Raw genomic sequence first — 24706 nt, forward strand, 5'->3', positions numbered from 1 at the left:
GAACCAATCCTATTAATAGAGGTCGAAATCTCATGGGAATAAGCCTATTGCTTTTAATGAAGGTTGCACTACAATTAAGAAGAAAAAAGGGGGAAATGAAATCCCATTTCAAATTAATTACTTTTGTAATCTCCTATGGAATCTCTCCTCTAGGACACAAGGTTTGTAGTTTATCCATATGGCTTTTTAAATATAGTTGGTTAACATAGGCAAATGACTCTATTCAACCTAGGATATTACAATGAAGTAGATATGCCTTACATGCTATACAAACACCGTTAACTAACTATATTTGAGGGTATCTATTATGTCAAAATTGCCTCAGACTTTCACCAAAGTGCCATATGCATTAAATATGTCACTTAGACATGCGTATTAACCCATAAAGGGCAAACATGTATCTATGAAAATTTAAGTTTCAATGGGAAATAGCAACAACTTTACTTATTAAGAAAAATAAAACCCTCTTTAACATCCATCCATGAGAATTGAAAATTCTTAAAACTTAGATTATTAATTTTTTTCTTAAAAATTCAATAATTTTATGAAGTTTAAAGAATTCAATTGAACAATAATTTCATAAAATTTAAAGAATTCAAATCTAACAATAATTCTATAAAATTTTAAAGAATTCAAATTGAACCAATACTACTACAAAGATTAAATATATTATTTTTATTATTATTATTTTTTAATTTTATTATAAAAATATCAAATCAATAATTTATATATATATATAAATAAAATTACATTAATTTTTTTTAATGAAACGTTTACATATTTATAAACGTGGGAAAGATTTAGATTTGTAACCTTAAAACTTGAAATCAATTTTCTTTCCAGTAAAACAGAATTGGAATACAGGGATATTGCATCGGGATGGAATCAATTAACACAGCGAACTTGCTTTTGATGAAGACCAAAAGAAAGCGAACCTATTTGTCCAAGACCTTCCCAGTACATTCCATGTTTACTGCCATTTTAATTATCGCTATGGTTTATGATTACTGCCATTTTAATTATCGCTATGGTTTATGAATGAAGACCAAAAGAAAGCGAACCTATTTGTCCAAGACCTTCCCAGTACATTCCATGTTTACTGCCATTTTAATTATCGTTATGGTTTATGAAGCGAACAGTTTCCCTATAGTTATTCTAAGTGGCTTACAAAATCTTTGTATGTATTATGGAAATTTACTGCTTTGACAATCTTTTTATACACATCCCACCATTCTTTTGTTTGTAAATGTTTCTGTACGTTTTGAAATTTATTATTGGAAGCTAAGGACAACATGTTTTTGAAATAGATTGGGAGCTCATAAGCAAACTGGGCGGCCTTATCCAGAGGGGTAAACGTGAGGTAGGAGCGTGGTCGCGTTTTGCATTTGCTTTCACGACGAAATGGGCTTGGCTTCGATTGCAATGAGCTCATACGCGCCTCCAAACTATGCACTGAATTTGAATATTTCCAAGGTCAGCAGATTAAGCAGCTTAAACAGCAACTTCAGTGGCACAATTTCGTTGAGAGTAAGTATGCCTAAGAGCGTTTGCAGTTACAGGCCCGTTAAGGCCGTGATGATGGCAAAGAGGGAAGAGGAACTCAAAGAAATCAGAGCAAAAACCTCGGAGGAAATCAATGATGAAGTAATTGATCTCAAGGGAGAGCTTGTCATGTTGCGGATTAAGAAAGCCACTAGGCAGGAGCTCAAATCCAGCGAGTTCGGCAGATTGCGGAAGAGGGTAGGCATTTTACATTAAAATTGCATTTCTAAGAGGTATGTTTTACCATTTGGAGGATGGGTTACAACGAAAGTGGGCAGCTCAGTAAGCCCTGGTCACCCAATTGATTGAACCCCATATATATTTCAATCAATTGGGTATATAATAATAATAATAATCTAGTTAAGCCAGAGCGTGTATGAAACTTTTTCAGATAAATGATCCATTTTTATGCAAGATTTGACTACATACATACTATGAACCTGTGACTTTTTAAGAGAAACCACATGCTCTTTTTATATATATGCTGTGAAATCTTGTGGGTGAATTGATATAATTCCATGGGAAGTGAACTACTAGCTCTTTAGTTCCAGCGTGTACATGTATTCAAATAAGGGATCATCAAATATCCAGCATTAAAAAATACAATTCATATTCACAAACCTTGACCAAGATCCTGAAAGCTACACAGAAAATATGAACTTCTATGGGCATACCTCTTTCATAGTCCTGTGGGAATTTACATATTCAGGTAGATCACATTCTCTTATCTAACTTCACGCAGAATGTTATGAGCCAAATATGAAATCTGATGGCCATTTTTTCGAAGATCTGTAAAATTGATGGGGTCTAACAGCAGCAAACAACAGCAAAAGAATCAGCAGTAATAGTCCTAAAACCAGCAATAGCAGATTCATCAATAACAACAGATATGCAATTTTCCGAGAGCAGATTCTATAGCCCTAACAGTAGAAGAGAAACTGACAGTAGCTACTAGTAACAGCACCTGAATGCTCTAAGTCCCCGACGCATAAGTCTGAAACTGCCTGAGAATGTATGGACCCCACCTCAGGCGGCAGGCCAAGTCCAAGGAAGTATGGAGGTTGCTCTTGGTCCAAATAGTCTCTTCCAGCACTTCACAAAAGCCCCCTACTGTAATGCCTAACAGACATTTTATAGCGAGTTTTTTTTTTAAGAGAAGAGGAGTTAGTTCTTCGATGAATGGCACTTATGAGTGGACTAAACACTAAATATAAGGGGAGTTATAAAGGGTGTCATGAGTGAGAGGGATGTAAATGTTGGCTATGCATAACAGCAGCTATTGATGCGAGCATGCATAACAATAGCCATTAACGTAAGCAGAGCATGTATTAGCAACTTTTTTTAAAGAAAACGTAAAAAAAAATGCTTCCAAGAAATATTATCACTAACACAGTGGGTTATTTATAAACATTGTAATACGCTCCCTCCTTGAATCACAGCATTGGGTGTTGCAGTACTTCAATTCATTCTCATGTAGCATCTTTTGAGGCCAATCCTTTGACTGTAAGGTTCTCTACATTATCTTTGTCCACAATTTCTTATTCTATATTGTCATCTCCTCAGTTCTTAAGAAAAAATTTCACTGCAACCATTGCACGCTCCTGATTGTCGATAGCTGAAACAATCAGGTGAATAATGCAGTCAAACCTATGTTGCATGAAACTTCTAGGAACCTGACTTTTTGGGACGTCTCTGTACCCGAAACTCTGAAACTCGGCCGAAACTTGACCGAAACTCGACCATAATGTGATTATCTATGAGAGTTAATATAGACTTGGTTTTCCTTCTAAATTGTCATCTATGGGTCTTATTCCCTTTTTTCTTGCAAGATTTTTTGTTATTCACTTATTTATACCTTTATATATATATATATATATATATATATATAAACATATATGACGTGTCAGACGATGTTTTGACCGATGTTTCCATTTTTGGGAGGTGATGTTTCTAAACTTACCCGTTTTGGAAACTCTGAAACGTTTCAACACTTCGTGCAACTTAGAGTCAAACACATTGTGCATGTCAACTTCAAAGGATCTCCAGTGAAAAAGAGATTTGTGGATAGTACATGCTGTGACAGTTCTGCGCCAACTGAAGCCAACTTTCTTGGGACACACACTTGATGAATGCATCATGATTTTCTTGAAGTCTGTTTTTTTAGGGATCTTTGTGGTTTCCAACCCTTTTTCCACATCTTAACAACCAAAGCAACACGTTGCATATTTTCTGCAGCTGAGGATTCCATATTTATAAGGTGATCATTTTGTAGACCATGCTGAAAATGTAGCGAACAAGGTCTTCTGGCTTGTGCCTTAGTCAGTGAAGATCTCGTTTTGTCCTTCTCCCAATTTGAGTGTGAGCTCATAGGATAGACTTCAATTGTGGTGGGTTAATTTCCAGTTTTGGGAATAATCATCATGAGTTCATGCGTCATGTTGGAGCTTCAGTTAAGTGGAAGTCTTCATAAATTTAACTACAGGATTGGTTGGCAGATTGAGTTCAGTTAGAACGAGTTGGGTCTTCAGTCTTGATTGAAGCAAGCGCGAGTTAGATCTCCAATGTTGTTTTGAGAGAGCATGAATTAACAATTCTAGTGATGATTGGAAGGAGAGCGAGTAACACTCTCAGCTAACTTGCTATTAGAGCTCGAGTTCTATATTTGAACTAGCCTAATTTAGTATGGATTGAATCTATAAAGGAAGGACGAAGGCACAAGTAAATAAAAATTGTTTTGTGCACGAAGGATTGTGACAAGACAAGGCTCATGACTAGTGTGAGAGAGCCTTGATTGTGGAGCTCATAAATTGTGTCCTAAAGAATAGGAGCGCAAGTGCACTAGGATTTAGGAGTTGATTGGTTGTGCATAGAAAGGAGTCGGGGTCCTTAAAAAATAGGAGCACAAGCGTGTTATGAAATAGGGCCTGGAAGTGCGCTTGGAAGTAGGAGATCAACATAAGGGATGAGGAGGCCAAGGAGGAGTAGAATTGAGGCAAGACAACAGGGTTTGCAGAGCAAGTCAAGGAGGCAACAGAAGGATCAATTGTGTGCAAGAGCCAAGATCAACTTTTGATCAAGGAAGGCCAAGATCAATTATATTAGTTGAGTTGTGTGAGAAGCATAAAACTTTCTTAAAGAGAGACAAAGTGCTTTGTAATAGATTCATTTGCTTCAAGGACAATTGATAAAATAGCCACGTCAAGCAAGTAGGTTTTCCCTATTGCGTTCTTGAGAAAAGTGTGTCAATTTGTGCTTGTGTTCTTATCTCTGTGTTTCTATTCCACTACATATGAATTATTAAGAGATTCTGTATCTTGGTGAAAGTAAATTAGTTTCAGTTTTTAGTTATTCATCTAAGTAGTTGTAGATTTTCATGGAAATTTAACAGACCAATGTTATCAGAACTAGACTGGTCATTGAACCAATCAACTCCAAAATGTGAACTAGACCAGCACCATAAAAAATTGGACCAAAAAACCAATCGACCAAAAGTACATAAAAGATTGAAATTTTGAAAGAAACATATATATAGTCATGTGCATCCATATGAATCCAAACTATTCTTCAAAAATATGCTAAGTTTCTCATCCATATGGAAATGGTGCATATAACCAAAAAAGCACTAAGTGCAATTCATCTATGAACCAAAAATACATCAACAAGATGCTCTAAACGGTTTCTAGAGTCCAAAAAATTCATGCTACAAAAAATAACTACATATCATCAAAATCATTGCCTATATTGGGATCCTCATCATCAATATCACCCTTTAAGCATTGAAATAATATAGAAAAAGCTGAACATGTTATATCAATGATTTTGTTTGAGTGATAGGTACCTTTTTACTAGGGTCATGACAAAGAAGTTCAACAATCAAAGGTACCAACATCGAGGTTGTCAGGCTAGGAGGTAACTCCTCAAATGAATTCTGTTTATTCATTAAGATTACTCATGGTTATATACAAGAGAGAGTGACTCTTGGGCTTCACCTCCCGATGACTCTTCATTTTCCATTATTTACAAATGTTCATCCAATCCCAATGATTAGGTGTCAACATTCCCCCCCTTAATCTGAAGGGATGTTGGTGAGTCCAAGCATCGTTCTGAATCTTTCAAACTTTTCTCTTCCAAGCACTTTGGTGAAGATGTCTGCAATCTGCTCATTAGTGGAACAATGGCATAGATGGATTGTCTTGGCCTCAACATGATGTCGAATCAGATGGTATTTTGTATTGATGTGCTTCGTTCGATCATGGAACTTTGGGTTCTTGGCCAACTTTATTGCAGAGGTGTTGTCAATCATGAGTGGAGTTGAATGTACTTGTTTTACCTGCAAATCTTCCAGAATTTTCCTGATCCACACAATTTCTTTTGTTGCCTCAGCAGCTGCCACATATTCTGCCTCTGTTGTGGAATCTGCTGGAACTGATTGTGTGATCTCCAAGAGACAACTCCTGATCCAAGACTCATAACATAACCTGAAGTAGATACCCCAATTTCTTTGTCTCCGTCAAAGTCTGAATCAGAGTATCCAATCAAGCTGAAGTTGCCCACCTGTGTGTACTTGAGTCCAAAGTCTTGGGTTCCCTTCATGTACTTTAGAACTCTTTTTACAACAGACCAATGTCCCTCACAAGGCTTTTGCATAAACCCGGAGAGGATTCCAACAACAAATGAAATATTTGGTCTGGTAGTAGTCAAGTAGTTCAGATTTCTTACAAGCTGTCTATACTTTGTTGCATCCTCAAATTCTTTTCCTTCAATGGATGTGAGCTTTAAGTTCTGTTCCATTGGAGTAGTCAAAGGATTGCACTCAGCCATGCCAAACCTGTTTAATAGATCTCCAATGTACTTCTTTTGAGAGAGGAATATATACTTCAGATGTTGAGTTACTTCAATACCAAGATAGTAGTGAACATAGCCCAAGTCATTCATTTCAAAACCTTTCCTCAATTCCTTCTTTATGGATGCAATGTAGCTCTCATTGTTCCCTGTCATCAAAAGATCATCTACATATACCACAAGATATACAACTGTTTTGCCAACTTTCTTGACAAACAAAGTTGCATCATCAAGATCATAATGTTTGAAGTTGAGTTTCAGAAGATGCTCAGTTAACTTTTCATACCAAGCTCGCGGTGCTTGCTTGAGGCCATACAAGGATTTCACAAGTTTGCATACTTTATGTTCATGTCTTTTCACAACAAATCCTTCTGGCTGGGACATAAAAACATTTTCTTTTAGATCTCCATTCAAGAAAGCAGTTTTTACATCCATTGGATGGACTTTCCAATCGTTTTGAGCTGCAAGAGTGTCTGGATGTAGCCCATTTTGCTGTGGGGACAAAAGTCTCCTCATAATCGACCCCTTCCTTCTGTGCAAAACCTTTTGCCACAAGCCTGGCTTTGTGCTTGTCAAGTGAGCCATCAACTTTATACTTGTTCTTGTAGACCCACTTGCAGCCAATTGGTGTGGTTCTCAATGGAGGATCAACCAGTTTCCAAGTGCTATTCTTTATCAAAGCATCATACTCCTTTTGCATCGCTTCTTTCCATTCATCATGAGAAGCGACTTCTTTGAAGGAAGTTGGTTCAAAATCTATAGACAAATTTAGTTTACAATCATAAGAAACATCCATATCAATAGGTGAATCAGAATCATCTACATCACCTCCATTTTTCCTGGTTGAATTTCTTGTTCTTGTCTTTCCAACCTCATCAGGATGAACACTTTCAAGTGTCTTTGTCAGCCATTTTGGGGGACCTTTCTGAGATGGTCCAGGCTGCTCAGTTGACTGAGTTGGGACTGAATCAAGATTGAGTCTCCCAATTCTGTCAATCACATCACTCAAAGTATCATCAGTGGTTGGAGCTTCATGTGGGGGAGAGAGTGCTTCAGAAGAAGATTCCACAGATTGATCCAGTATAGGAATCCCCCCTTCAAGATGTGGAATCTGATTATCAAATTCTTGAAATTATTTTGCATGTCCGAATCTATCCAAGCGATCAAGCTGTTGCTCAACAACATTATCAACTTTGGAAGATTCACGAAAGATTACATCTCTAGATACAACAAACTTCTTATTAAGTTCATCATAGAGACGATATGCTTTGGAGGTATTTGAATACCCTAAGAAGATACACTTACGACTCCTTGCACCAAGTTTGTTTCTTTGTACCTTTGGTATCAGGGTATAACAGGTGGAACCAAAGACCCTGAGATGCTTTACCGAAGGAATGTGGCCATACCACATTTCATAAGGAGTCTTATTTCTAATAGCATTAGATGGACATCTATTCTTTACATATACAACACATAGAACTGCATCAGCCCAAAACATCAATTTTACATTTTTGGAAAGCATCATGGAACATACCATATTTAAGATTGCCCTATTCATTCTTTCAGCTACTCTGTTTTGTTGGGGATTATAAGGCACAGTTGTTTGATGTTTGATCCCATGCTGGCGAAGATAGTTTTCAAATTCATTTGAAGTGTATTCTTTTCTATTATCAGTGCGAATAGAGCCAATATGAGATTGTGCATCATTTTCAATCCATGTATGAAAGTTCTTGAATGTTTGAAAAACATCATATTTGTTCTTCAATAAGTAAACCCAACATATTCTGGTGTAGTCATCAATAAATGTCATCATATATTTATTTCCATTTGCAGAAGGAATGGGCATTGGACGCATAAATCTGAATGAATGAGTTCAAGTTTTCTATGTGCTCTAGAATGTGAATCATGAAAAGACTGTTTGCTATGCTTTCCTAGAATACAAGCATCACATTGCTTAAGTTTCCTAGGAATTGTAGGAAAACCAGTAACACCATTTTTCTTCAACAAGCGAACGCTGTCATAGTTCAAGTGTCCAAATCTAGCATGCCATAAAAGACTTGATGGAAATGTACCTTCATCATAATGAGAACTGTATGAGAAATTTTGTGCACGAGTAGAGGTACCTTGCAGCTTCAGAAGTCTTTCTTCTTCTATCCCTGTCATGACAAGTGAGTGATCTGATACTTTTTTGACCTCAACCTTGCCATCAAACATATGAATGGAGTGTCCTTGCTGGCAGATGTGGACCAAGGCTAGCAAGTTTCTCCTCAACTGTGGGAGATATAAAACATCATGCAGAAGAAAGTCTAGAAGACCATGCAATTTGAGCTTGATTGTGGTAAGCCCTGATGAATTGAGTTTTGATTTGTCTGCAAAGTATACTGCTCCATCAACATTGTCAGTAAATTTTTCAAAAGAATCTCTTTTAATAGTCATGTGGCAAGTTGCTCCTGAATCAAGCAACCAATCATTTTTCCAAGAAGCAAGTGAAGCATTAAACAAGTCTTCATTTACTCCAATATTACTATGTGCCAACATAGTGAGTGGATTCAGGTGCTTTACCTTTCTCTTTGTCATTGGTTTTACCTTTGGCTTGATTTCTTTCCTGCTCAATTTTGTCCCAAGGCAACTTGCATGTGGATGCATCATGTGATCCATCTCTATTGGAATGTATGTGATGAAGATCAAACTTTTCTCCTTGAAAGTGTCTGCCCCCCCCTGCCTCTAAAATTTCTTCTTCCTCTTCCTCTTCGACCACCTCTTCCTTTGGAAGAATCTTGAGCATGATCCTTCTCTCTATGTGCAAGACACACAACGCCTTCAGAAGACTGAGGAGTTGTCTTTTTTCCAAAAGCTTTCTCTCTCTCAGCAAATTTCTTCATAAGGGAGTCAAAGATAATCTCTTTGAGGTTTCCATTTGCTTGCAATGACTCAAGGTAATTTGAATAAGTCGGATAAAGTGCCTTGAAAAAAGCTATCAGAGGAATGTCTAGTTCAACATTAGTGATTTTGATATCATGCATAATAGATCTTACTTCTGATGCTAGAGCAAGAGGATCATCATTTTGTAATTCTAGACTGAACAATTTAATCATCAATTGGACAACTTCAAGCTCAAAGTGTGAGTCATTGAGTTCCTTCAACTTCTGTAAGGTCTCAAAAGCATTTGAAAATGGTGAAATATCGCGACTCACCTCTTCATTTACAGATGCTGCAATCAAGGCATAGGCCTTGCTGTTCTTGTTTTCCCAAATGGCAAATTTGTTGTCTGAGGTAGGCTTTGCAGGTTCATTATCTCCTTCTCCTACACAAACTCCTTTCCACAACTCATTGAAAATGAGAGTGTGTTTGAGCTTCCAAGGCCACTCTAGATAGTTCTCCTTGCTGGTGAGAACCACTCCCATGATAGATATCAATGAATGCATTTTAAAATCTGTGTACTATAAAAAAAATGTACTTCTGCTCTTGCTGTGTAAAAAAACAAATTGCACTGTAGTGGCAATACTGTGAAAATATAATTCTAATATGTATATAATAGAGATATATTTGGGAAAGGTATTATACGGGGGAGGTATTATTTAAGGGAGGAATGGTTCGCTAGAGTGGTTTGGTTAATGAGCCCACAGAGGGCGGTTTAGGGACAGCGGACAACATAATTTTGTGATATATATATATATATATATATATATATATATATATGCAACGTTATATAACAGAGTGGATAGGCGTGATATAGCGGAGATAGGTTATATCCGGAGTATGGAGGGAGGTATTATCAGGCATATGGCAGCGATAGCGTATGGGCAACAACATGTTTGGAGTTTGCGTTTGGAGGCCGAGGGAGAGTTGAAGCCAAGTGGGAGGGAGCACTGAAGTTGAGGGGTGAGAATTGTGGGGAGGTCTGAAGCCGAGGGGTGAGAACTGTGGGGACTGCCACAGTGCGTATCAACCCGGGGTCGACTGTGTAGGAGTATGGGCGGTGCGAAAGAGGGCGGAGGGCCGAGGTATAATAGTGTGGTGTATTCGTTGGAGTCGAATATGCAGTGCGGAGCAGTGAGGATGTTACGTCTACCATGACAAAAAATTAACACAGTCTACCATGACAGAGCAGAGCCACGAAAACTGTGGACAGAGGAGCACTGATACAAGGATATTTGGGATTACGAGGCCTTTTGAATGTCCTTGGTCGGTGAAAAATAACATATGTTTGAATCTTTCTGCTTTTCCTCTTCAAACTACTTGCTCCAGACTTCACAGCTTCCGTTGCACCACGATGTCAAACCCATAAATTTCTTCAAAAAACTGAATGATATTACCTTTTTTTAGCCCCACCAACGTTCAATCCTCCACACTCATTGCACAGTCTCTATAGTCTCCACGCTCACGGTTATGCAAGGCAGGAAATGCAAGACAAATTTTTTGTCAAAGGAGAATAATGCCAGACAATGACAAGAGTTACAACACAACAACTAATTTTGGGAACTAGCTCTGATACCATGTCAGGCTAGGAGGTAACTCCTCAAATGAATTCTGTTTATTCATTAAGATTACTCATGGTTATATACAGTAGGGAGTGACTTTTGGGCTTCACCTCCCGATGACTCTTCATTTTCCATTATTTACAAATGTTCACCCAATCTCAATGATTAGGTGTCAACAGAGGTACATAGAGAGCTTGGTGCTCTTGATTAAATGCTAGTTCCATACCCTCATACATGAGAGAATCCAATGGAAATGTTGCATTCCCACCAATCTTGAAATGTTTCACACTGTTAAGTTTGCTAAATTTTAAATGGGATCTAAACTTCTATTTTCTCCATATGGAATCTAATGAGGTTGGAACCACTCTCAAACATCCTGAAACAATTAATGGTAATGTTAAAAATTTAAATAAAAGCGACATTCTCCTTTATCTTTTGATGGGCCCCATCAATAGGTAAATTATAAGGCCCATTTTGATACCCTCCAGCATATAGTTTCTTTTTTTCTCACATTAATTAACATCTTTTTGGCTATAATGCGCTTAATAGGAAGATTAAAGGATGTTTGTCATACTTTGTGGCCTAATGTGGTTAATGTGTAGGAAAAATAGCATTTTTGAGTGCATTTACTATGCAGAGGCATGTTGGAGGCACCTAAAGGAGATGTAGGAGGCTTGTCCCCTGCATTTACTCTCCTTCAACTTGACTTGATCCCTAAAATCACTCATCAACAACTTGAAGTCTACTAGCAGCCAATGAACTCAAGTAATTGCGAGGATCAAAGGGAACTAGATCCAATTTTTTCGATATTTTGGAGGGAAGCAGTCCTTCTTCCAAGGAGGCTGCCGCTTAGTCATCTTTGTATAAGTAAACAAGCCTAAGGGCTCACTAGGATTCAAATTTTTGGGAGCAAGGAAGAGCTAAGAGCTTGAGACTGTCATTCTCATTTTCCTTTGCATGATGTACTTGAACTTTATTTTATGCCTATGAAAAATTTATCGTTGGCTCACATCTAGGTTTGTTTCAAAGGGTTGAGTTGCCCTGGGTTAGGGTCCAACCCAGAGGCTCCAGTCTCTGTGTATCTTATCTATGCATAATTTTTGGTAGCAGCGTTCCCTTCTTTCTTAATAGAAGTTTACTTGCAAGAAAAATTGTTGTTGCTAGCTTCATTACCACCTCTCTTGTGGGAAGTGTGGTTGAAGAGTCTATAGTAGTAAACCAAAAATATGTGGTTATTTTCCTTTGCAGATTGCTAGGCTTTAGATCATTGCTCTCTTACATACTCTGTTTTTGCATATGTAGGAGTTAAATCACATTCTTCTTCAAGCTTTCATGTATGTAGGTCAGATGCATGCTGCAAGATAGATTGACTCTTAATGAAATAAAATTCAACTCATCCTTTCCTGTTTGGTTTCATAAAATTCAACTCATCATTTCTTGTCAAGTTCATTTTGCTGCAATTTGATCCTTAGTTTGGCATTCTTTTAAAGTACAAAAAGGGATTGATCGTTGGTTTGCAGGTACTACTAGTGGCTTGCAAGGTTGGCATACTCATCCTACATCTCTCTTGTCATCATCAACCTCTTCCTTGTCATATCACATTGCCCTCAAAACTCTGCCACCGAAACCACATTGAAGGACATTGTGAGTATTTTCTTTTGTGCAAGATGGGCCTCTGAGAGGTGCTAGGCTTGGAAAAGGCCTCATACAACCTTCATACACCCTCATCTACCCTTTCCCACCTTCAGAACACTTTTTCCACCCTCAGGATGCTCACGGATCCAATCCTGTAGCAAAACAGGGCAATCTTGTAGCATCCTGTAGAAATCCTATAGCAGTCCTGTAGCATTGTCCAAAATTGATCAAATTTGCTCTAAAAGCTAGATTTTTGTCTCTTAGGCTTGAATAATGACCCTTAGGCTCTGAACCCATGATTAAGGAGGACCAAAGACCACTTTAGACCTGCCTTTTCTTCACTGCAAGTACAATTTTGTAATTAGGGTTAGAGGACATATTTCCAAATTTGAATGGTAATGATGGTTTTCTTATGAAATGCACATGGACTTTGTCACTAAAGCTAAGTTTCTTTGAAACAATGATAAAAAGGGTGATTCATCAATGCAAAGTAGATTAGGCCTTGTTACCCACCATTTTGTGGGTAATATTCCTAAGAGAATTTTTTCTCCAAGATGGTCCTTAGCCGATAGCCAACAGTGCCTTGTAGCAACCAGCTATCTCTTTGTGCCATTTCTCCGCCACTTGAGCCAACCATGTGGTCCCTCACCCATTTGCCATGATCCTATGTTTGAAGGTGGGTCTCCTGAACCTAAAGGTATGCCTTGTCATTTGGAAATTGTGCGGTGTGGTTTGCTTATCATGGACACTTCTGGGCATGGATTAATGGGGAGATTCGACAGAAGGAATGGGCTAGGTCTGTGCTTTTGTCCCCTAGCCCCCTTTTAGGTATTAACCTTGGATTCTAGTCCCGTGGGATCTCTTTTACTGACCATTTGGCTCTAGGATGGTATTTCATGGGAAACCCTGATTTTGGTTGCATGGTCCCGCTCCCTTATCCGCTTATATTACACTCTTTCCATTCAATATCATCCCATTCATCAGTTCTCCCACCTGCGTCCACATTCCTCCACTAGGTCCACATAGGGTTAACATGCCCCTTCCCCTTGCCCACACCTTGGGTCATGGCCTGGAATGAAGCCTGGAGGTTGATGTAGCTAAAAAGAAAGATAAAAGCATATATGGCCACATTCAACAGGAAAATGTACCACAAAATGCAAAAGATGGCCGGGACAAACACATTTAGCACGTGGGAAAAAGCCGATAAATGAGCTCTACCCCATCATCATGGCCATCACCCTGGTTCCTACAGGTTCTATGAGCCTCCTTCACCATATAGGAATCCATGATTGTCCCAACCCCTGGTGAGCAATGAACCGCCCCACCTTAAAAGGGGATATTCACTACTATATCTTATACATTATGCTCTTACCCCTTCGAGCCCAGAGCAATTAATCAAAATACTCATAAAAAGGCAAAAGACATATAAAGAAAGGTGGAAAAATCAAGGTCGGGGCACCTCATGTGCCACAATTTATCCCTCCTACACATTATAAATCCAAGTGTGGGCTTCCCTCTTATTAGCTACCCTTGTACTCCAGCATGTGACACAATGCTGCCCCTTCTCATCCCTTATTTCATTCACCTATTTGTCACATGCCACCACCTTTTGAAGGACGTACCTTGACTATATTATCCCCTTTAGAAGTAGAAACCACCTAATGGGATTATTGGTTAACCCCATTTGGAATTAAGGAGACATTGGCACATCTCGAAGCCCATTATGGAAGGGCAGACCATTATGAAGTCCCCACTTGTGGTCCATGATTGGTAAGCTCATTTACTCGATTTTTCTAATGACTTGTTGTACTGGAAGGCTAGGGGACGCATTGGATCTTATGCAGGATTGCAGATGGTCTCCATCTTGGGTTTGGTCTCCCTATACGAGGTCCTAATCCTTCAGAGGGCTACATTGGCACATGTAGGGTGTGCGTTGAGAGCCATGGGCCTCCACAACAACAGATAGCACTCCATGGATCCCCACAGCCATTCAGAGATTGCTCGTGGTTCACTTATTGGACGAGGAAGATGCACTTGATCCATCATGCCCAGTTGGCCCTAGATTTGCACCATACACTTGGCAGATGATCCAAGACTTGCACAATGATGTGGCATCACCTTCACCATCATCCTAGCCCTTGCAGGCGATCTACAGGCATCTTCGATTTGTGTGGAGGCCCATGAGGACACTTGTTTGTCCCCACATGTCATTTGGAGCACCATAGGTTATAACAAGGGGTCACCCCCTTGTCCACTGCTATTGAGGATCCTACTCTTCATTGCGGCACCAATGGACCTCATTAGGCCTCTTAGAGGGCCCTATGACATCATAGATTATTATTTGACCTCTTGAGAGGCTTACATTTTCATTTATGAGCTAGTTTGGCGGGCTTGTCACCAAAAGTTGAGTTATTAGAACTTTTTTTTTTTTTTTGGGCTTATGTAGGCCAAGGAGGCTAATTCGAACTCCTAAGTTGTGCATAAATACTAGTGAGATGAATTCATTTCTCATTATCACTTTGGGATTGGATCTTTTCTCTCTCTTGAGAATTTCACACTTTTTCTAGAGGTTGAATTGGAGCTTTATGGATGAATTTTGATGTGTGTATATTGGTCTATCTTGTCTTGGAGCTTCTCTTTTGTCAATTGTGGATGGTTGGATATATTCTGTTACATGTAACTACATGATTTTAATGTTATTCTTGTTTTACTTTGTCGTATACTTTGGAATGGGATTTTTGCTACTTTTAAGGCTAACTGTTGTATGCATTCACTGCTTTAAATTGTGGAATTTTGTCTCTATTATAGCATCTCTCAATGTATGGGCCATGTAATGTGAATGAAATCTCCTAGGGGTAATTCTATCAACAATTCTACCTTGATAAGCTATCTCCTTTGTACATCGAAGTATAAACACTGCAAGATTGCTTCACTTTGACTTTTAGAGGGCTAGCAAAGTGGTCTTGAGGCCTCCTTGACTAGGAATCAGAGATCCTCACTCATATTCATCATAGATTCCATTCTCCCAAGACTAAGGCACTGATCGACCAAGAGGTGGTGACCTAAAATCATATCTTTATACCTTTTCCTAGGTCTAGCCAAGTTGGGTCACCTAGGGCATCATTTTCTTGGCAAATTACCCATCCAAAAAATTTGATCTCTTAGGGTCTCTTGCGTTGGTGTTTCCTCAAGACCTCCTCCAAATTTGAGGCCATTTCGATGGTGGATTTGTGAGAAAAGTCAAGCCCTAGCTTCGGTATCAAACTTTTCCCTAGCATCCTCAAATGCTAGTACCTTATTGGATCAATTCAAACCTTTAAGTGGATATTCTTTATTTGATCCATTTCCATACCTTGTCCAGGTTAGGGACATCATTGGTTTCCATACTCTTTTTCCCTACCCTAGACTGGGTCCACTTGGTCCCGTGTGGTCCCGTTCCTTTAAAAAAACAATTCTTCAAGGACCATCCGGGATACCAATTTCAATAAGGATTTTAGGGATTGGAAAATTCCTTCACAAGTCATATCCCATAAACCTTACCCTCAAATCCTCCCTTCCTTTCCCTAGAAGACATTGTACCTTGCTTAGAAAGCAAGCAAGCTCTATCCTTCTAACTCTTCTGGGAAAGGGATTACTCGGGTCACTCCACATCCTTTCATTGACTTATCCTTCATCAGTGACTCCATAATATACTGGGTCTCCTCCCATCAGTGGAAGTCCGTAAATAGAAGTGAGCCTTAGCTGAGGTGACAATGGGCTAAGTATCCATTTGTTGCCCTCTGCATTTTCCCTTTAGGGATCCCCCTTAGGTCCCCTACTAGTTTGAGCGGTAACAAAACTTTTTCAACGTCTCAATCACATATTTACCTTGACCTAGATATATCTCATTAGGTCCTTGCCATACTTCCAACCCCAAATAATAGTGCATCAACCCTAGATCCTTCATATCGAATTCTGATGCCATTTACTTCTTGCACTCTTGAATATGACCTTCCACACCTGTCATGAGAAGATCATCCACATATAAAAGAATGATTACCGACTCATCCTTCACAACCTTAATGTAGAGATTTGGATCATCAAAACTTTTCGAGAAGCCCAATCTTTGTAGATATGAGTCCATCCTTGCATGCTAAGCCCTTGGTGCTTGCTTAAGGCCATAAAGTGCCTTCTTTAGCCGGCAGACATGAGTCTCTCTATCATTCACTTCAAATCCCAAGGGTTGTTCTATATAGACTTCTTCATCGATAGTACCATTCAGGAATGCCATCTTGACACCCATTTGATGGATGTTCCATCCCATCGATGCGGCCAAAGTGATCAATGATTGTATAATTGTATACCTTGTTGTAGGTGCAAATGTCTCTTAATAATCGATGCCTTCTTATTGTGAGAACTTTTCGAGAAGCCCAATCTTTGTAGATATGAGTCCATCCTTGCATACCAAGCCCTTGGTGCTTGCTTAAGGCCATAAAGTGCCCTCTTTAGCCTGCAGACATGAGTCTCTCTATCATTCACTTCAAATCCCAAGGGTTGTTCTATATAGACTTCTTCATCGATAGTACCATTCAGGAATGCCGTCTTGACATCCATTTGATGGATGTTCCATCCCATCATTGCTGCCAAAAAGACCAACGATTGTATAGTTGTATACCTTGCTGTAGGTGCAAATGTCTCTTAATAATCGATGCCTTCTTGTTGGGAGAAATCCCTAGTTGCTAATCTTGCTTTATATTTACCAATACTTCCATTTGCTGCATGTTTAATCTTGTAGAGCCACTTGGAAGTTACCACAAATTTGCTTCAGGCCTAAGAAAGATTTCCTAAACAACATTCTTCATTATTAATTGATATTCTTCATTCATGGCATCATTCCATTATTGACGTTTGACATCCTCTTCAAAGGTGGATGGTTCTGCTTTAATTAACTTTGTCATATAGGCTGCATACCATGAATATATTTTAGGCTTCTTACTTTCCCTATATGTACCCTTGGCTGCTCCACGTCCTTCTGCATCTAGAAGAGTATACTTCAACCAATTAGGTCTTTTTTTGCTTCAGGGATAATAACTTGTTGCACAAGTTCACTGGGACCTTCTTCTTCATGATTTGAATCCTCTTCCTCCCTAGGACATTCTTCAAATATTGGGAGTTCTTCATCATCAGAGTCAATTGGGAAGTCCTTTGATTTCTTAAATGCAATACTTTTATCAAATATCACATCTCGGCTTACTTCAATTCGGTGTCCTTCCTTTATGTAGATCCTATATGCCTTAGAAGAGTTACTATAGCCAACAACTACACCCTTCATGCTTGAAGGATCCAACTTCTTTCTCTTATCCTTCAGAATGTGAATGTAGACAGGACAACCAAATATTCTGAGATGGTCTACACTTGGTTTCTTCCCAATGAATGCTTCTTCAGGAGTCATGTTGTCTAGAGATCTGTGAGGACTTTGATTTTGAATGTAGACAATAGTCTTTGTTGCTTCTCTCCACAGAAATTTCGACAAGTCTTGATCATGTAACATGGCTCTAACACTTTCCTCAATTGTGCGATTCTTTTGTTCTCCTACTCCATTTTGCTCTAGATTATAGGGAACTATCAACTCCCTTTTAGTTCCAGCCTCCTTACAAAAAGCTATGAGCTCCTTTGTGTTGAGAAATCCAAAGTGTGGTAGTTAAATGATTTCTCTTATTATGACATAATCTTGTGATGTTTTTCATTATTATTATTTGTTCTTTCGAATTATCTTTTCTTATCATCAAGATAAATGCCAAGCAACAAATAGAAGAGAACAAAAGATGTAGGCACACTGCTAGGGCAAAACCCCACTTTAGGGGAAAACCCAGTCAAAATTCTTCCTTCTGTAGATTCAAGATGAGACGACCAAGACCCTTACAACCTAGACTAGAGACTCCCTCCATCAAGTGATCCTTGTTTGATCTTCTTCAGTTTGTCGTTCATGTCACTGTGTGAGTACCGAGTCCTTGTACTTAGATGGTACTGAATTCTTGTCTCTGTGGCAGCACTGAAGCCTTATCACTGTAATAGCACCGAGAACTTGTTCCTGTGGTAGCATCGAACCTATTTCACTGAGATAGCACCGAGATCTTTATCATTGCACCAAGACCTTGTCATTGTGGTAGCCTCGAAACCATCTCTTCAATATATAGCGAAGTTATATCTTCATTACACTGTGCTTTCACTGAAATGCTAATACTCTGCCTTCACGAAATGCTAAGACAGTTCCTTCATTGAAACGCTGAGACTATGCCTTCACCGAAATGCTGAGACTGTGCCTTCACTGAAATGCGAAGAACCCATTCCTTGGAAAGATCCGAACTGTCTCACTATATTGGTACCAAAAATTTTCCTCTGAAATCTGAACTTGTTATCCCTGTGTTGAGCGAAGTGCTGGTGCTTGTATATATAGTTGTCTCCATGAGAAATAGGCCGACATGATTGCTTGAGCAATTGTGTCTTCATTTAAGGTTAGGACGATTTGAGTTCATTGAGGGAATCTGACTTGATGATGATTCTTTTGAGGCCGACTTGAAGGAGACTTGATGGAGGAGTCTTTGACCAAACAAACTTTGACTTTTTGACTCAAGTAAATAATCCCAAAGCATACAATGGAGGCTTGACCTATAAGAATTGACCCAAGCATGAAACCCATGCTTTAACAAGTTAATTCAATAATAATAAAAATTCTTTTTGCTTTTCTTTTAACAAATATATATTACGTTTTGACTTCAAGTACAATGAAGACCGAATCTAGTTACATTCTTCAACACTCCCTCTTAACTAGGGAGGTATTCATATTTTCATAGAGGCACATGGAAGATCTCAAAACACATCATCTATGAAGAGGTTTAGGCACCACAATGCCATGGTCTAGATTCCTGACCAAGGAAATCTATCCATTTGTCTCTCAACAATTTAGGCATCGCAATGCCATGGGCTAGATTCCTGATTAGGGCACCCTCCTGTAACCTACAACAGTCCAACAATCAGCCCATAACTCACCTTGAATTATGCGACCTCCCTTTCTTTACAGTGTAGGTGACCTCGCTGGTTGAGGAGACACCTACAGCTCCATGTAGAGGGCTGTTTTGACCAGCAAAACAATGCTTACAGGCCTGCAGCTTTCACATGGACCTTGTTGCCTCTTCAATTAGTCACAAGGGTGACCTTAACGTTCCTTCTCCTTCGCTGAAGTAGGCCTTGTATAGCTGTGTTCTAGCCCAGCTCCTAAGCCCTCCTAACAGCAGCTCAGTCCTCCAAAAGACCCATGACTTTGCTGCTGCTAGGACCTATTAGGGCAGCATATATCCTTTTCTTGACTGCGGCTAGGTTACCCTTGAGATAGCGTAGGTTAGGGCTGCCCTAGGATAGTGTTAGGGCTGCCTTCCATCTGCGTCTAGGGTTGCCTTCTAGGACTGCGTTAGGGCTGCCTTAGGATAGCGTTAGGGCTGCCTTAGGATAGCGTTAGGGCTGCCTTCTATCTGTGTTAGGGCTGCCTTCCATCTGCATCTAGGGCAGCCTCCCATCTGCGTCTAGGGCAACCTTTTTTCCTCCAACGTCTAGGGCTTCCACTCCTAGATTTCTCTTCCACTAAATCCCAAGACAAGTGGAGAGAAATCAAGATAGAAGTGTGTGTGAGAAATGACTTTCAAGTCATCTCCTTTTATCCTAAAACGTTGAGCACGTGGGGTTTATTTGGTTGCTGGCCGACCTTGACAAATTGTCTTATAACATAAATAAATTCATAACTCCACGAATACTTATCAGAATTGGATGATCTTTAGATCAATCCTACACCTCTCGATGAGAGGGATCCAAGAAAAATATCAGCTGCCATAAATAAGATGTGACCCACATGGAGTTTGGCTCTAGTTGCCAATTTTAACACTCCCTCTCAACTAGGGAGAACTCCATTTGTTGATCGATATTTCTGACTATACTATCTTTGCCATCAGTGCCCTGCACTGGTCTGCTTTGCTCTGCTGAACCATGAAGAAGAAGAATTGATCGAGAATGTCTCATACCATTCTCTACTAACCCAAAGTCAGTTTTATTGATCCTAGATCAATATCACAAGAGAGTGTTTGAAACCACTCATACTAATCCCAGATCAATGGAGGTCATCCTAGCATTGGGAGTACGGTAGATACAACGATGTATCCATCGATAGTACTACTATGGTCTCTAACTCGATTTCCCTGCTCATTGGCCAGATGAGAGGTACTTCCCATGAGTCCCAGACTACATGGGTAGGATGCCTCGACAGGGGAACCATTCATCCTGTCCCTAAGTCGCCACGGGGTATCACAGGGGAAGGCTGAGCCATTCACCCTGTACATAGCGCACCATTAGGGGAGGGTGAGTCGCCCTATGGTTGCTTGTTGCTCCAATAAGTACCCCAAGCCCCTCGGAGCTCAATGCATGCATCATGCAAGACCCTCATAAGAAGGACTCTCGACGACTCCAAGTCGTTCGGGAAAGTCACAAATTTGACCTTTCCCCGGGGCTTTGACAGAATGTCTGCGACCTGTACATCAGTCTCAATGCGATAGAGCATCCTCGCTCATCGACCTACCATATCCTAGATAAGGTAGTATCTGATGTCTATATGCTAGAGCAATCACAGAATATGGTATTTCTCAACAATCAAATCCCCCCTGGTTGACACAGAAGATCACAGTGGTATCCATAATGTGTACAAACAGCTCATTGAAGAGCTCCCACAACCAGGCAACTTCACACGAGGTCATACTCGTAGCTCTGTATTCAGGCTTAAAGCAACCATCTTCTGCTTCCTGCTCATCCAAGATATTGAGCAGAACCCAAAGAGAATCAACACTCAGAAGTGCTCTTGAGATCCTCTACACTGCCTGCCTAGTCAACATTCAAACAATCATGCAGCTTCATATTTCCAGCATTATATCTCAATCCATGAGAGATTGTGCCCTGAAGATATCTCAGAAGATTCTTGGCACCAATCCAATGAGGCTCAACCATATATGAGCTCATCATACCAACTGCAAATCATATGTCCAGACGGAAGTTCACCAAGAACATCAATGCAAATGAGTTTATGAAACTTAGAGGAATTTCCCAAATCTGGTCCGGCATCACTACCCTATAACTTCTGAAAGTTAAGATCCTCGAGGTAGTCACGGGTTTGCAGTTTACCATTTCACATCCGGAATCCAAGTCCCTCTTACTTTTGCAAATGAGAGGGTCTGCACTTGTCAGAAAGAGGTCGTCCTCAGAAGGTGCCGGTATGAGAGGTCTATCATCCACAACCTTCAAGCAATGGTTTGGATTGGCTTCACTCCTAGTGAATCTCAACTTCATCAGACAACTATCAATCCTCTCATACTAAGCCCGAGGAGTTTTGCTTCAAGCCATAGAGGGCTTTCTTCCACTTGCATACATGAGATTCTCGATCATGAATTTCAATCTCCTTTGGTTGTTCCAAACCTGTGGACCTGCTACATGAGGGGAATGGTCCCCTTGTAAGATTTTCCTTCTATACATCTCGGACATGTACCTTCATGCTCTTCTTGGATTCAGGCATCCCTGTCATCATCTGACTCACATCAGGTAGGGTCCCATAATAAGTAGACCTTTGGTGCTATAGATGAGATGTGACAACTGACATGGTCCCCAATGGACCTCCTGCAACTTGATACAACCCTGAACTCAAAAGCATCTTTGAAAATTCCATTTTCAAATATGACCTTTCCATCTATGAATGCTACCCTGAAACCTTTGACTTCCATTGCCGAAATGGACACCAGGTTCTTGCAATCAGGTACATAAAAGAGATTCTGTAAATGAATCGAGTTACCCTCATTCAATTGAGGGGTAACATTCCCTACACCCTTTCTGGAGACTGGGATAGGTGGCATCGACTCCAAGGATAATCCCACGATTGTTTCCATCTCTACTAAATTAGAGAGATCACCCTTCTATCCGATGAAGTGCCTTGAAGCACTATAATCAATAAGCCAGATTCTCAAAGAATCTGAAGGAGAGGGCCAATACAAGATAACACTTCTTTATCTTATCATAAACAACATTTGATTCTTCATACCTGGGATTCCTTGCTTTCTTTGAAGAGTTGGCCGTTTCCTTGATGACCTGCATTACCTATCATTCCTTCGATCATTGAAGATGTCCTTGGAATGATTGTTATCTTCATCAAGAGATGTGTCCCTGCCATTTGGACACTCCTTCGCATAATGGCCGAACTTATTACAAACAAGGCATTTGTCTTTCTTTCCACCCTTAGATCCAGACTTCCTAATGAAGTGGTCTTTAGGTAGGCCATTAGAAGCTTCCGCTGCGCCATTATGATACTATTCTTTGCTTCGATTTCATCCTTGGTGAATTTGAAGAGGGATGAGGAATCCACTGATCCTTTTGTCCTTTCCCAACTGTCTTTGGTGATTGCTCTTTCACTCTTGCTTGGGCTTTGTTTACACTTCAACTCTGATACCATGTTAATTTTAGGTATGTTCTATGCTTAGAGCAATTTATTTCAATTTTCACAGTTAACCCAATATCTTTTCCAGATTAGCAATCACATCAGCATTAAAGTAAACTGCAGATAGAACATAAACATAAATCGTATAAGACAAGCCAAGACAAGAGGACACAAGATGTGGTGCTAGCCAAGGACAAACCCCAATGTGGGGAAACCCTAGATCAATTTTTCTTATATGTTCTTCAATAGTTCAACAGAGAGAGAGAGAGAGATAGTACATTTACAACAGAAGTGAACACTTAGACTTATCTAGATAAGAGCATAAATCATCTCTAAGAAGATGATACATGAGATCAGTTGAAGACATGCTGCTTCAACTGATTCTCCAAGGTGACTCCTTCACCTATCACTGTGCTACATTTCATCATCATGCTGCACCTCACCGTGCTGCACCATGCTGCACTCATCATCATAATGCTGGACCTCATGACTGCAACACCTTATGCTGCACTGCTGTCCCATGTGCCATTGATGAACCATGTTATCATAGAACATGTCTCATGTACTTGCAGCACCATGCTTGCCACTGCTATCCATGTTGTCCACGCTTGCCATGCTTACCATGCTTGCCATGTTGTCCATGCTTGCCATGCTGCACCATGCTTGGCATGCTACACCATGCTTGCTGCTGTCCATGCTTGCTGTTGTCATGTAATAGCTGTTGTCCCACTTTGCTGCCTTGTCATAGCTGCTGTCCCACTTGTGCCACTGCTGCACAATTGTCATTGCTGTCCTATGTCATTGGGCTGTCCCATCAAAGTTGCCGTCCCAACATGCTGCTGTCCCATTGTCCTATTTGTTAGTGACATTGCAGCTCCTATGTGGCAGTATCCAACACCTTTGTACTGTTGTTCATGGACAGAATTCGGTCACTGGTTAGGGCACCCTCCTGTAACCTACAGCAGTCCAATGATCAGCCCATAACTCACCTTGAATTATGCGGCCTCCCTTTCTTTACAAGGTAGGTGACCTCGCTGGTTGAGGAGACACCTACAGCTCCATGTAGAGGGCTGTTTTGACCATCAAAACAATACTTACAGGCCTGCGGCTTTCACACGGACCTTGCTGCCTCTTCAAGTAGTCACAAGGGTGACCTTAACGTCCCTTCTCCTTCGCTGAAGTAGGCCTTGTATTGCTGCCTTCTAGCCCAGCTCCTAGGCCCTCCTAACAACAACTCAGTCCTCCAAAAGACCCATGACTTTGCTACGGCTAGGACCTATTAGGGCAGCATATATCCTTTTCTTGACTGCGGCTAGGTTACACTTGAGATAATGTAGGTTAGGGCTGCCTTAGGATAGTGTTAGGGCTGCCTTCCATCTGTGTCTGGGGCTGTCTTCTAGGACTGCGTTAGGGCTGCCTTAGGATAGCGTTAGGGCTGCCTTCTATCTGTGTTAGGGCTGCCTTCCATCTGCGTCTAGGCCTGCCTTCCATCTGCGTCTAGGGCAACCTCTTTTACTCCAATGTCTAGGGCTTCCACTCCTAGATTTCTCTTCCACTAAAACCCATGACAAGTGGAGAGAAATCAAGATAGAAGTGTGTGAGAAATGACTCTCAAGTCATCTCCTTTTATACTAAAACGTTGAGCACATGTGGGGTTTATTTGGTCGCTGGCCGACTTTGACGAATTGTTTTCTAACACAAATAAATT

General features: G+C 40.1%; 1 protein-coding gene across 1 annotated transcript in view; it reads left to right on the forward strand.

The window, feature by feature from the left end:
• The first annotated feature begins 1245 nt into the window (after positions 1-1245).
• Positions 1246-24706, forward strand: part of LOC149191338 (large ribosomal subunit protein uL29c-like) — a 112454-nt gene continuing 88993 nt past the window's right edge. Inside the window, exon 1 of the mRNA XM_089404176.1 lies at positions 1246-1740. Coding sequence (XP_089260302.1) covers positions 1402-1740 — 339 coding nt within the window. The 5' untranslated portion in view covers positions 1246-1401. The remainder of the gene's footprint in view (positions 1741-24706) is intronic.

The sequence above is a fragment of the Pinus tabuliformis genome, chromosome 2_2 (genome assembly GCF_031772625.1).
Source record: "Pinus tabuliformis cultivar Carrire ecotype Pingquan chromosome 2_2, CPIR1, whole genome shotgun sequence".
NCBI lineage: Eukaryota > Viridiplantae > Streptophyta > Pinopsida > Pinales > Pinaceae > Pinus > Pinus tabuliformis.